The 14,789-nt window shown below is 38.0% G+C and overlaps 1 protein-coding gene across 1 annotated transcript in view; it reads right to left on the reverse strand.

Annotated features, from left to right (window-relative positions):
- KIF6 (kinesin family member 6) overlaps nt 1-14,789 on the reverse strand; it is a 171,687-nt gene that overhangs the window by 1,583 nt on the left and 155,315 nt on the right. The window contains exons 18-21 of the mRNA XM_075496206.1: nt 14,497-14,632; nt 12,777-12,865; nt 5,054-5,143; nt 2,960-3,066 (exon numbers count right to left, since the gene is read on the reverse strand). Coding sequence (XP_075352321.1) covers nt 2,960-3,066; nt 5,054-5,143; nt 12,777-12,865; nt 14,497-14,632 — 422 coding nt within the window. The remainder of the gene's footprint in view (nt 1-2,959; nt 3,067-5,053; nt 5,144-12,776; nt 12,866-14,496; nt 14,633-14,789) is intronic.

Here is a 14,789-nt window from a genome sequence, read left to right on the forward strand (position 1 = left end):
AACAAAAGCATGTTTGCAGAGTAGCCCTTTGTAAAAAGCTTTCCAGTGTAGTTATTACAATGCTTTAACAATCCCAGCAGGCCCCTGTGAATGCACCTGCTTTAATTCCGCTCTGTTTAGAAAGCAAATGGTAACGACCTACAAACCCTGAGGTAATCTTCACTGAGACCTCTCATTCCCTCCCCTGCATTACTGTCACTAAGGATGTTGAGCATTCCCATGCTTTCTGTTTATGAAACTTATTTGCCACTCCATTGGCTTCTGCATACATTTATCCTTTTTTTTTTTCCCTCAGTTAATGTAAAGTGAGGCCCTCAGTTTGCTTCTAAGATACTGATATAGCAGTTTGAAAGGGTCAGGATCAATAAAGGAAAGAGCAGTAAGTATGTTGACATTTTTTAGGCCTAGCAGACTTTGGTCTGGCTGAACCTATGCTTTCTCATGTTGTTGCCTGCAGGGCACTCTGTGTGTAATAATCATGCAGGGAGTGAATACATTTGCGTGCAAATGCAGAAATGCTTATAGGACATCTCAGTTGAGGAGAGTTTGGGAAGGAGACATCAGAGCACTAGGCTGGGACTCAGCACACTTAGCTTCTATATGAAGCTGTCTGACTCGGCTTAGTGGCTCTGGGCAAATAATTTCTCTCTGGTTTATTTCGTATATGTTTGAAATTTATTGAGGAAAAGTTCTGTGTGAGACTGCTAACACATAACTTTTTCCCCCGAAGTATTCAGTCAGAATACATTCTTTCTTCTTCTTCTACTCTTCCTCTCTACTTTACCTCTGACAGTTTTTCTTTATAAACAAAACCAAGCCCCATCCCCACCCCCAAAAAGAAAACCCTCCTGTTCTCCTTTGCTTTGGATGCAACTGTTATCAGAAACTCCATATAGCCAACGATGCACAAACACTACAGCAGTTACTGTGCCTCTTGTCTCCTTTTAGTCTAGAAACAAGCCAGGTAAGAGTGAAGCGATGTGCTCACAGGAAAAGGGAACACATAACGCTATCACAGATACGGGAAGAGTGGAGTCTCTCAGCCCATTTTCTTCTCCCAGTTAGAAAGGCTACCACTGCTCCTCATAAATGTCCTCAGGTTTCACTGTGGTGCTGAAGCACAAAGTACTTCCTTAGTAGCACTCATCTGTAGATTTTACCCTCCTTCATCTTGCTAAATTAGAATTTACAAACTTTTTCTGATCAATGGTTCCTGCTATCAGTGGCTCCATCCTTCAAATCTAGGAGGTTTTCCCTTTCCTCACAAGCAGGCAAGGAAGAAAACCCCTCTTTTATCTGCCAGGCTGACTCCAAATCTTTCTTAAAACTTGCTGCTGAGCTGTCTCTTCTGTGACACATCAGGTCCCTACACGTTTGTAATATGCCAGTCATACTTATGAAGCCTCTTTACTTTTTGTTCCCCTGCCTATGCCTAGTGATTGGTTGAGTCATCCAGCCCTGCGCTGCCAGGATAACCAAATGCTACTCCATTCCTTTTCAGCTACGTAGGGCAACGTGTAGCTCATCTTGTCTAACCAAACTTCAGAACAATTTAAAAAGTGTTGACTGTCCTTTGTTCTGCAAGAACACCTTTTATAACTTGGGGTCTAATAGTTGTCAATGTTGATAATGCCTAGTCCCTTCTGAAATGGATGGATGACGCTAGGTAACAGCCTGTGGCTGAAAAACAAGCAGGATGGAAAAGGCATTTGAGAGAGACATTCCTGATATGGTATGATTTAGGAGATGATCACAGGACAAGATGTGCTCTTGTTAGTTAGATTACTGTACTTCATAGAATTAGTCAGATTTGGACCTTCTAAAGGCCTGAAATGTTTGTTGTAAGACACTTACCTCTAGCCTTCTTCTGTTGAGCTGCCTATAAATTCAACTTAATTTCATTTGCAGAAGAAACCTGACAACAGCTTTGCTAAATAAAGACAGAAAGGATCCCAAAGCCTAAGTGTGTTAAGCATTTGCTTTGGATGAGTGTGGGGAGGTGGTTTTTTCAGCCACTGTGTGTTTACCTGACAGTTTTCTGATAAGCAGTGTGATACCGAAACCCCACTTTGTGACAGTGCTAACACCATCTGCCAGGTGCTGACAGCTTGCTGAATAATGCTGTCATCAGCACTCAAGTGCTGATGGAAAGTTATTGCTTCAGTAACCACTACCACTTTCATCTTCCACCTAACTGGTTGCTGCCACTAAAAACTATTATTCAAAAAAAAAAAAAAAAAAAGGAAAGAAAATCATGGGTCATTTTTCTTTATCATGATGAATTACTTTTAGGCTACCTTGCAGTGCCACCATTGTGTATTTATTGCTTTCTGCTTCCTGCCAATTTTACTTATCTACACTGTAGAGTGAACTTTATTGCCTACCTATGATGGCTCTCAGTACCTGATTTGGTGATAAATACCCATAGAAAATTTCACTAGACCTTGATACGGTGAAATACCTGTTAAGGGCATACTCTGCTAGACACAGTGGGCCAGTCTGCCTCATGAGGTAGGGTACAGTGTAACCATTTGCATAATCTTTATTTGGTGTCAATTGTTACAGCTAAATTTGTACCAGCCGAAAACCAGGCCAGATGGTTTTACAGAAAATTTTGAAGTATTTTAATCATCAAGAAACCACATTCAAGTGCATTTACTTAAGTGTAAAGAAATACACTGTGCAGGCTGCACAGACATGCATGCCCTAGAAAGTTCACTGATGGTGGCTGAGAAAAACAGCCAGCCTTCACCGTTTTACACTGCAGCATTGAGCTACTAAAATAAATACATGTGAAGAACCTCAAGTGTTTAGAAAGGCTGAGAACATAATGTAATATAACTTAAGCCAGAATCAGTTCTCACTTGCGTCAGTATAAATGTGGACTAAAGCTATTTTGGCTTTGAAATGCTGTACTGGAGATTTTGGTTTGGCTTCCTATTTTTTTGGCAGGATTTACCTTTCTTTTGCAGGATGTTCTGTCTTGCTTTAATGAAAGCTAGGATGTCAGCATCAGCCTGGCTGTCTCCAGTCAGAGGAATAGATGTACTTGAACTTGGTGGGGTCCTGAAATAAGAAAGTATACTTGTGGACCCAGCTGAGTAAGAAGGTTATTTTTCTGTTCCATTATCTCCTCTCTTTTTTCAGCATGGACGGATGACTTTGTTCTCCAGATACATTGTTAGAGACGGCACAGTTCAGAGGAAAATCAGGCTCAGGACTTCTTAATGCTCTTATGTAGATTCTTAAGATTAGCCAATATCTTCTTAGTTTGGTAGGGCTACATGCTTATCAGCTATAAAACCTCTTACAAAGGGTTAAAAATACTTTACTGCTGAGTCAAAGACTTACTGCCAAGTGGAAAAGCCTAATATAGTGAGTTTACCAAAGAAATGATGGATGTGACTATGCCATGTGTTCGTTTGCTTCAGGAAAAAATGCTGCTATTTATTTGAAGAGATCAATAGTATTTTTGCCTACTGTAAGGGAATTAAGTTTTCATACATACATAGAAGTAAACAATCACATGACATCCATGACATCTGCTGACAGACTCAACTCCTTTGTGCTGCTGAGTCTCCAGTCCCAGCTGAGATCTTGTGTCTATGCAGTTAAATCATTGACTTAGCTCTGCTTTTGATAGACCCTGCGGTGGTATAACATGATATAGTACAATGAAGCTATTCTAATCAGCTAAGAAAGCTAAGAATTTGGCCCTGTGTCTTTAGCCTTGTTTAAAGATTAAGCACTAATAGTGAAATGAGAAACAGTGATAAAAATTACAATATGGAAGGACAAGTGGAACTGAAGGGAGAACCACCTTTTTTTTTACATATCCTACCTTTGTAATGATAGTTATTTCCACTGTTCCTTACTGACTATTGCGGTAGAATGTAATTGTGTCTGACATAAACAGAAGTCTGATATCCTTGTCTTTGTGCTACTAATTAAGTCCTCAGTTGCTGAATTAGTGAACCAAAATGGAAAAAAATATAGAAATGACTATGAACTTAATAAAATATCTCTTTTTATGTAATTTACAAGGTGATCTCAGAACACCAGTAAAGGACTATTCTTTTATTGATTTTCATTTGATTAGCAACAATAGAAAAAAATAAAAACCACACAATATATTTGAGACGGTACTGTCTAAATTCCATTTTAGCTTCTCTTTTTCTTCTGTTTTTCTTAAACACAAATGCAATTTAAAACATGAGGTTTTGGGGGATGAAATTTTCCATGATTTTTTGCTGTTCTAGAAATGGATTGTTTTGGAAAATGAAAGAAAAAAACCCTTGTGATTTGTTCTTACTAATGCAGTAGGAAAAATAGTAACTTAACCATGTTTTCCTAAGGACCTTAATAGCCAGAACTGTTGAGCACAATAAGAATGTTACTTCTGGAAGTATACTGACTTGGCATGATGTTTTGGTGGGAGAAAAAACCATGGAAATGAGCACATTAGAAAAAATAGAGAAGCTGTCAAAAAAAAAAAAAGTAATTTCTGTTAACCTGCTAAGCTAGTTTTCACAAAGCAGTACCTCTTTTGAGAAAATATGACATGTAACCTTTGTGGAGGCTGACACACCCGGGCTGCTGGTGTCATTTTATTTTAATACAATAATTTGTAGGAGGGAGATTCAAAATATTTTAAAGACAAAATCATGAGAATGAAAAAATCTCTGTGTAGTTCTTGCATTCTGCAATACTTATGTACTCTGATGTCTCTTCCTTTCAAATGTTTTTATTTACTGTTTCAGGGTCCCTTTCTCTTGCTGAGAAGACACTGTCATGAGGATTCATAAGCTCATGGGGAAAAAAGCCTCAGGCCAAACAAGGAACCACCTCTTTAATGCTGATAATGCAGCTACTTGGTGTAAAGCTATGGGACAGCTTTGGTGGTGTTCTGGAAATTGGAGAGAAATCTGCAATTTCAGTTTTATTTCTGTTTTTCAAGGAGGCTGTTGTTAAAGAGACTGATAGAGGGTTATCTAGGCATTATATTACCTACTGGTTTGCTTTTTCCTCTGAATGGCCCAGGTACGCTCCTTACCTTGTTTTTAAAGTAGGGTTAGTAGAAGTGATTGAATTGTTTTTCCCAGCTGGATCTTCATTAGGGCTGACTCTTTTGGTCTCTGAAAAACTGGAACGGGAGCAGAAATGAAGGAAAGAATATAACCCTTGTGCAGGGAATATTAATACATGCTAAGTAACTACAAAGAAGTTGGTTTTAAAGACTTTTTTTATCTAGATAAAGCACTTGTTTACTGGAAGAGGATTTTCAGTTGAATCCATGTGATGATTAGGTTTATGTAGAGAATGTGGCTACAAAAGAATGACAAATAAGCTCATAAAGATTATACTTTCAGTATTTGCCTTCTAAGCAGGGCTTGTAAAGCACTTTGATGTATCTGATGTACAGTTTTTAATGGTATATTTAGTTCCCAAACTGACTATTAGCCAAGTGAGGCCTTAGCTCATTTTCCATTCTTTCTTTAGTCAGGCAAAATTATTACTGAAATCGGTGGGAGACTGGATAAAAACTCAGTGAGGACTTTGGGTTGTGGCTTGTTGATGATAGCCAAATATATTGCAAACAGCTGTTGTACATTCCTGTCCCTGCAGATATCGTTATCAAGGAACCTCTCCACTAGGCAGGCAGATTTCTGCCACGGGATGTCTAGGGACTCCCTCTTTTCGCCGGGGGTTGCGTATACTGCCGGATCTGGGGCCAGCCTTAAGAGTGGAAACACTGAATTACTCAGTTTTAGGATTTTTCCAGTAGATGGCAGGATTGGCAAGTTCTTGCTTTTCTAACTCTGCAGTAGTTTGTTCATTGTTGGCTGACGAATTGATATTTCTGGCAGAGAACTTGAAAAAGGAAAGAAATTTATTACTAAAATTTTACTGTATTACACTGTGCCAGGTTCAGTTTTGCAGAAGATATTGTGCCCAAGAGTATAAGTCATTTTCAAATGAACAGCTCCAGGTTTACTGAATGTTTCTCTTTAACTCCTCAAGTCCCATACCATTCGCACCTGCCTAAAAGGATTAAAATAACTTCAAGACTCAGCCTAATTCAGCTAAAGCAATATCATATTTAATGTTAATAATATTCCGTACTTTATTACGCCTACATATTACAAGAGCTAGAAAGGATGTGTGATGTTATTACCTATATGGTTTAACAATATCTGGGAACTTCACATCATAGTTCTGCTTTAGGATTTCCTGAACATTTTTTCCATTGATTTGGCAGTTCTTAAAAACTAAGTGATTTAGAGTCTTAAATTCAATTTTCTAAAAGGACTCTGTGTCTGTGCCCTGAGATACCTAGGCATCCAAGCCATATAACCATGGTTTAATAAATTACTACACATCAACTGAACCGTAGCAACCGTCCATGACTCTGTTCTTAACATGCAACAAATGTAAGGTAATGTGACTTAATGTGATCCTTTTTCATTGCTTTCTTTTCATTGAAATAAGCTTCTTTGCTTTTTATTTGCCATGAACGGAATGTATAATTTTATAAATATTGTGAGTCAGCTGAAGTAATTTATTTTTAAGCTGCAGTAGTTTATATGTTTGAACTAATTTTTTCCATTGAATGTAAATGAAAATTATTCTCCAAAATTCTTAAATCCCCATTTTAAAGGAGACTTAGATCCAGATCCATTAAAAAAACCTAGACACTACAGGTGTGGCAGGGTGTGATCTCTAGGGATCTCACTTTCAAGTGGATTCCTGGACCCAGGACAATATGCCAAAACTTGCCTTACAGTGCTCTGGGAGAACTGGGCACCTGAGGAAGGTGATATTAAAAAACCCCCTTAGACTGAGTGAAGTGATGCCCAGAATCAGGAAATTAACATTACTGTGCTCAGAGATGGACCTTAAACTCCTATCCTCTGCCTGCAGGGCTGTAGCCAGACATTTTTGTCTGTGGGATGCAAACTCTTCTACTGCAAGTTAAGGAAATCTATAAGGAAGCTTTTAACTATTTTTTGTAATGACTCAAAGTGCAGCTTCCATATAAGAGATTAACAATTAGAGTACTAATCTAACAAATGAGTCCCTTAGCTTGGCAGAACTCAAATCCATGTTTTATGTATCCCAGAGATTTCTCTAATCCCTAGGCTAGAGGGATGGCCTCATGGGGATAATTTGCATCCTTCATACTGAAGCTCTGGTAATGTTTCTATGGCATTGCAAGGTATGCTGAATCATAAGGGGATGAAAGAGTGTAACTTTGCTGTGCAATGGTTTGCACGCTCAGATGCAACTTGCTCCTAGCCTGCTCTCAGAAGCCAGGACTCTCCTCCTTCATCTGAGTGTTAGATGCTGTTCCAGTGATGAGAAAAGATGAGAAATGTTGCTCATTCTGCTCTAAATTTAATGGAAAGTCATTATGACAGCATGGAGTAGAGGTAATGATGCCCCTCTCTGTGTGTTAAGCCTGAAGGACTGGACATCTCAGGATGCTCAACAAAGCCCAACAAAACCATAGCTGACCTGATTTAGTGTGATGATAGTCTTTCTTCAAGCAAGAGGTTGGTCTAGAGATCTCTAGAAGTGTCTCCCAACCAACATTTCTGTAATGTGTAAATAGGCACTCCTGGATCACACTTTTGGATTTGGATGGATCTACAAGGCATAGAAGTCCTGTCTCTTTGGCTCCTAAGCTCTTACATTATTCAGGTTCTTTTGACAATGTATAATTCCCATTTTCATTCTGAATCTATCTGATCTTTCCTTGAGTTGAATCTAAGAAGTCTCAAAGCACTGTTTCCTGACAGCTTCAGTAAAATTCCTGCTTTTTCTGGAGATTAGAGGTAGTCTGTCCACTTCATATGTCTCAGTTCTTTTTTTAACCTAGTACCTGAAGCTCCACCCAGTGGGTAACTTGCTTTTTTGGAGGGGGTCATCTGTTGGGAGTATATGTCTCAGTCAGGCATGGGGTAACAGCTAGAGAGATGTACACAGTGTTGCAGCAGTGTCTCCCTTGCTGCAGGAACCCAAGAGACAACTGTCCCATGGACTGACCAGCTCCATCGAGCACATAGGGTAGAGGAGCTGGAGAGATGATAGGTGTCATGGTACAGATGCTTGATTCACCAGCTGCAAAAAAGTGGAAAATCAGGTAGATTAAAATGGAAAATGTAAAATTTGAAGGTGTGCAACCTCTGCAATGTTAAAAAAACTCAGCTGCAGTTGTCCAGTCATCTGAGCCTTGGATGTGAGGGGAATGTTCTGTGTAATAGATGTTCTGTGTAAAGGCAGGCAAAATTCAAAATCTGCTTAAAATCTGAGCATTTTAGTATTTAGTTACAAAATCAAATTTGGCCTAACTTGCAAATTCATAGATAAATTGTTCAAGTTAAATTGTTACCAACAGAATGTGAAAACCTTTGAAATGGCATTAATCCATGATGTTATTCCCAGATTATATTTTATCATCATGTAACACCGTGGAAAATTGGCAGGAATGAAAAATGATTATGACAGAAAATGCTGCAAAATACATAAATATTTCCCTTGTTTCACTTTTAGCATTAATATAGGGAGTAAATTTTGCAATCCAGGACAATAAATGTTAAATAATCTGATGCTCAGAGTCATCAGAGAACATGAAGGGTTATCTGAAAATATCTCCAAGGGCATCTAAAGTGACAGGAAGATTTTGGAGAAGAAGCTGGAGAGCCAAGGAATCTGAGATTGAGCATACTGTGGGGCTTGCTGGACTAGAACAAATGAGATTCAGTAAAAGGGAATGAGTGAGGTTAAGAAAGATCTGACTGAATTAAAAAGGAATGCATTCCTACTGAGAGAAGGAAAAAAATCCAAAATTTTTTAGAAGATTTGAATAACTATCCAACATTTGCTTGATTCAAAGGGAATACAAGAACAGTTCAACACCAGTGAAATTAAATATTCAGTGAGAGAAGTAACTTGAACAGACAAGGATCTGATAAATTTCTTAAATGAAAGCCAGTGTGGGAAAAGACTATATGAGGATGAACAAAACACTGTGCTTGAATTCTGAAGTGGAGCAGACATGGAGTGCTGAGCCCGATATGCATTTTAAGACTTTTTGCAGACTTGACAGGAACCCATTAAGAGACATAAACGTACATACAGTACGAGTTGCAGTTAGCACCACAGCTTTATGGTAGAGACAATATGGACAAGTAGGGTATTCTCTTTCAAGTTTGAGGGATTTTATAAGGTATTCCTTTTGAATAAAATAACTTCTTGATGATTATTTTAAGTTCCTCTTCCTTTCCTTTTGTACTGTGACTCTGGGATTGCTGACTAGACCCTTTTCTGTCTGAAATACAGAGATGGGTCATTCTTTCTCCACTTTGCACAGTTGTTCTTCATTTTAAGTCATATGTTTAGATCAGATGAGATTTAATATTTCTGCAACCTTCATATGAAAGACATATGCAAAGATAAATGTAGTCTGGAAACCTTCTGAATCTACTCAACAGGTTAATGAGGATGAGTCTGTAAGCCTCCACAATATACAAACGACTAGTTTCAGCTATTTTAAGTATATCAGATTTGGTAATGTGATTAACCTGTTCAGGAAATTACCTTTCTTATGCAGAATGTTTTTTCCCATGCCAAACCCACTGATAACCCTTATGTCACCCTTTTCCCCACTTCAGCTCTGTGGTCACTGAAATCAATGTTTTGCTTCTTACACTAGTGGGAGTAGGATCAAGCCAATGGCTTTCAAACTTAGCTGACTAAGGCAGAAATGCTCACTATTTAATTCTTTTATTAACACAGACTCATTTTGACACTTAACAATTCAGCCATTTTTTTTCAATTGAAAAAGAGACATATTTGGCCATGAATCAAGTGCCTTTTATATGTGTGTATCCTTCTTAAGCCTCAAAAGGATTACCAGCTTCTCTTCTCTGTTATTTTAGTTATAAATTGATTTAATATAAAATACAATTTGAGGCTATCATATTCCCTTCTCAAGGCTTAATTTTCTCTGGTAACATGACTAAGGTGTGTCAAGCAATAACAATCCACATGAATTGTGCACTAGAAGGTGATCAAAAGATTTTGTTCAAACACGTATATAAATCTCAAGAAAGATTATGGAATATACCTGTATCCTTTATATGCTGAGATAGGTAATTTATTACTCCTAATTCTGAAGATTGTATTTATATCCATTCACACTCAGGAGTTTGTCTGAATGGTTTTACTGCATACTTACTCTGTCAACAGCAGTCTTAGATTTCTGACGCGCAGCCCACTAAATTTTAGATCTTATATCTATTGAACACACCTGTGAACTGAATTCCATCTTGGAAATAGGTTTTATTTATACCACATTATATCAAATATAATTTTTGTCAGTTTCTGTTTTTGTGACCAGTTATTCTGCTGGGTGAAGATAGCAATATAATTTCAGAGAAAGAGACTGTTGATTTCTAGGTGAGTTAGAAACAAAGAGCCATTTGTGTCTCAGGACTATGTAACCGAGAGGAGCAATTGTAGCCTGGACTCATCCCACACAATCATGGGAACTGGTAAGTAAAGTTCCTGTGTCAATTGGGGTCAAGGAAGTCCTTGGGAAATAAATATTCTACTGTTTTATACTCTTAAAGCCTGTGAAATTGGAAACTTTTACTCTAAAATGTTATTGCCTCAAGTAGGGGGAAAAGTAAATTTTCATGCACAGTGGGATGTTAAGCCTCCAGCTCCCACTTCACAAAAAGCAGAAATAGTGTTTCTACTTCCATATACATCACACTGGAAATGTTGCTGTGTAAAATATGTTTAAACAGCCTAACATAAAATAAGATCAACTTTCTGGAACTATAAGGAGGAAAGAGTAGTTAACTTCAAAAGATCATTGCAAGAATATTGATAAAGATGGGAAAACAAAACTATATTCATCCTGACTCCCTCTACAATTTAAGTTCAAGATGATGAATGTTCTGGGTCTCTGATATGTATGCAAGGATCAATCAGTCAATCTCAGTCAACATGTCCATTACTTAGACACAGAGAAACTGTTCATTATAAAGAACATGTGATTTTTTGCAAGAGACCATGTGGGGCAGTACAGGACTCTGAAGTAAGCTTGGCAGCTGAAAGCAACCTTGGCAGCTGAAAGCAACCAGGCACCTTCCCCCGTTCCGTTCAAAATGCTAGACACACTTTTCTGAGACCTGTCCTCCGGTAATAAACACAAACGGTAAAGGCATTTGAAAGAAAAGTTTAAAAGAAAATTATAAAGAAACCAGCTATGCAGTTTTGTTTCTGAGCTAGGGTGGGGGAAGGAGAAATCACCACTCCTGGAGGCCAGTCTCCCATTGCACTGGAAAGTGCCTGGGCATTATCATATGTTCTTTATAATTCTAGCTTAGGCTGCAAAAGATATCACTCTCCTAAGCAGTACATCAGCACACCAACTGGAAATTGTTATTCCCGAGAACAACGGGGCAGAGGGGTTGTGCAAAAGGCCCTTAGTTCAATTCAGTACAAAGTTAAAGAGAGTGACAGTCATGGATTGCTTGAGCTAATTTTGCTGACTTTGTGCTAAGCTAGACCAAAAATGCTCTCACGTTCTGTTCAATCAGATTTTCTGTGGGACAAGTAACCTTCGGCCTAAAACCAGAAATGAACAGCTCAAATTAGGCTTAAAACCTGACAGCCATTTTCAAAGCAAAGAGTGCCTAAGTCTTGAGAGAACACAGAATAAGAATTGAAGCAAAGAATTCGAGAAGACGAGTCGGTTTTCCTCAGTTTGAGACATCTGAAAATGCCTTCTTAGACAGCTTTAGAGGATTATGTTTCATTCTCTGTACTGATTATGGAGCATTTACTATAGACACACAAAATTTTACAATAAAAATTAGAATATATTTTACAGTTTTAAGAAAATCCAGTATTCATTATTTAATGGTATGTAGGATATTTTGCAGAGTATTGTTTTTTTTGCAGAGTATTGTTATAAAATTGTAGGTAAAGCCACTTGTCAGAGAAAGATTAACTGTATAATGAGAAGAAGGGAGAGAGAGGGGGAGAAAAAGAGAACAAGAGAGAGGTGGGGAGGGAGAGAGGAAGAGGGAAGGAGAGAGAACACCTCTATTTATTGTCAATGCGTATGGAAACCTGCACGTTCAGGTATGTGTTTTCCTGCACTCTACTTTGCTTGGAGGCTATGAAAGATCTAGTACTGCAAATTTAAATTAGAGGTTTTGAAATCAGAAGTGACTGATGATGAAAGAACCAAGATGATTACATTTTTCTACTGCAGAAGATGCACCAGTGTTTTACAATATCAAATGCAATATCATTGTGGAATAATATGCTGCATAAATGTAGCACCAGGACATCTTTCAACAGCAAATCTATCTAGGCTATATATTAAATCATTTTTTAATCTTTTTTTGGTTTGCTGCCCCCTGAATACGTTCCAAAGGAGATATAGTCTCCTCATATAGCAAAATTGACTGATAACAGGCTTGCTTTTCTTAGCTATCTGTCATGGGGTCCCTAGTGACAGGTTTCCAGGGTCCCAAGACCAACAAGTCAAAAGAACTGAGTTACAATAAGCTACCTTCAATATGATTGCAAAATAACTGAATGATAAAAATTAATTTTCTACACAGTCATTTCTCTTGTAACGGGAAATGTGGTGTTTGAGTGGGATATTTGCGAAAGCATTCCAGTGAACTGCACTTCTACTAAAACTGCATTTTCTTACAAGTAAGTAAGGAAGAGAAAAATGACCAATTTACCTGTTAGTTGATAGATGTTGTGAGGATTTGATAAACTGGGGATAAACAGTTGCGGTATTTGGTGAGCTAACCATCTCTGGCTTTTCCTGCTGGGTTTAGATTGAAAAACAAAATTATGTAGGATAGGATTTTTTTAGAGTGCTTAATATTGGCCTACAGGTCTCAGCAATAACAAGGTGGGCCATGACTCATTCAGAAAACACAGTCTGAATCACACAGTATTTTCTTCACTTGGACAAACACTTCTGAACAAAGGGAAAAGTGTTTAGGATTGGTTCAAGTATTTTTAAGCTCAAGTTACAGGTTTTTAATATGTAACAGCATGTGTTCACCGATTTGAGTTTCTTAGGGAGCTCAGATGTATAGATAGGTCAAGATCCAAGAAATCAATCCCAATTATTTTTTCCAGTTTTCTAATCTTCTACTGATGAATCATGAGAGGCTGAGTCCCTGACCTCTCCTGTTAAGGGACAGAGAAAAATGTGCACCAGTGGATTCAGGAATATTACTTGCAGTGCTTTGAAAAGCTTAAATATTTAGACAGGAAGGTGACTAAAACATTATCCTCTTTGCCACTAATATGGTTAGGGATTTTAACCTGAAAAGTATTTTGCAATGATAACTAGAAGTTAAGCTAGTTAGGTGGCACTTTATGGATAAATAAGTTCCTCATGTTAAGTTCCATATTTACTTTAGGCTGTTTTCTTAAAAATAGAGTTTAAACTTATACTCATAAGAAGTAAACAAAATACTGGCTAAACACTTCCTTGTTTATAACAACTTTTCCCCAAGGAGTAAATCTTCTCTTCCAGTCAATAATAAATGATACGGGATGGACTGCACTCAGCACTCTTTTTCATTGGGCTGATGTGCATTTCATGGCAGTGCCTTGCTGTGGGGTGCCATGTCACTACTAGGGAGACGTTAAAAAAGCGTCAGAAGGGAAGCATAAGAAAGCTGTGTTGTTGTTGCAGTTGATCCCTCTCCGGACCCTCTTGTATTGTCTCCTGTGTTTGTGAAACTGTGTAGCGTAGCTTTCAGACTGCGTTATGAACTTCTAATACACTGTTTAAAATGACATCTCCTTAGTTCGTTTTCACACAAGTCATTAAATTAGAGTACTCTGTTTCTGCTGGGTTCTTAAGCAGGCAACGATGGCAGTGGTAGGCCTCAGCTAGAGAGCGAGGGGACACACGCTCTGTGCTGAGGGCTGCTGACCCTCTGGGAGCTTAGGAAAGCTGAAAGGTTACCGGAGTCTTTGCAAACAAAGGAAGCTAAAAACCAATTATGTTTGCTGGGATTTGTCCATATTACAGCAATGACTGCCATCTTCTAATACACACGTCATAAACCTGATGAAATCATAGTTTTGCTAGCAGTAAAAAAGATTATTTTTTCCAATCTCCGCTATTTGTTTTATGTTCCTTCAGAGTTTTTGGCATTTTGGGACCATTCTTGGCTTTCAATCAAGTTGTTTGGGGGCATGTCAAAACAGAAAATAGAGCAGAAAGCAAGGGTTTGGCTTAATTTGTGTTACCTTCGTACAAGCATAATTCACATTAGCTTTGTCTGATTTACGTTGGCATAATCACAGATCAATCAGGCCCCAAATCCCATCCTTCGTACTCCTTTCTATCTAGTCAATTAACTACTTCTTTAAGAAATGATTGAAAATGTTACATTTACATGAAAATGAAAGACATACAAAGTGATTTCATACCTGTAGATTTATTGCCTCTTCAGACCACCAGACTTCAAAATCTTTTTGCAGCTTCATCTTGACTTTTTCCATAAGAAGCTGCAGGTGCTCAATCTCTACCTTCAGCCCTTTCAAGCGATTGAACATTGTTTTATAACTAATATGAGAAAAAGAGAGTGTATTACAGATCTTCCAACACATATCTGAACAAAGCCTTATCCTACCTAGAACAGTTACAGTTTTAAACTACAAAAGAATATATAATAATCAGAGATGCAGGGGACACAGAGTGGTGGTAGGAAGAGACATCTCAT

The sequence above is a fragment of the Mycteria americana genome, chromosome 3, assembly GCF_035582795.1.
Source record: "Mycteria americana isolate JAX WOST 10 ecotype Jacksonville Zoo and Gardens chromosome 3, USCA_MyAme_1.0, whole genome shotgun sequence".
Lineage (NCBI taxonomy): Eukaryota > Metazoa > Chordata > Aves > Ciconiiformes > Ciconiidae > Mycteria > Mycteria americana.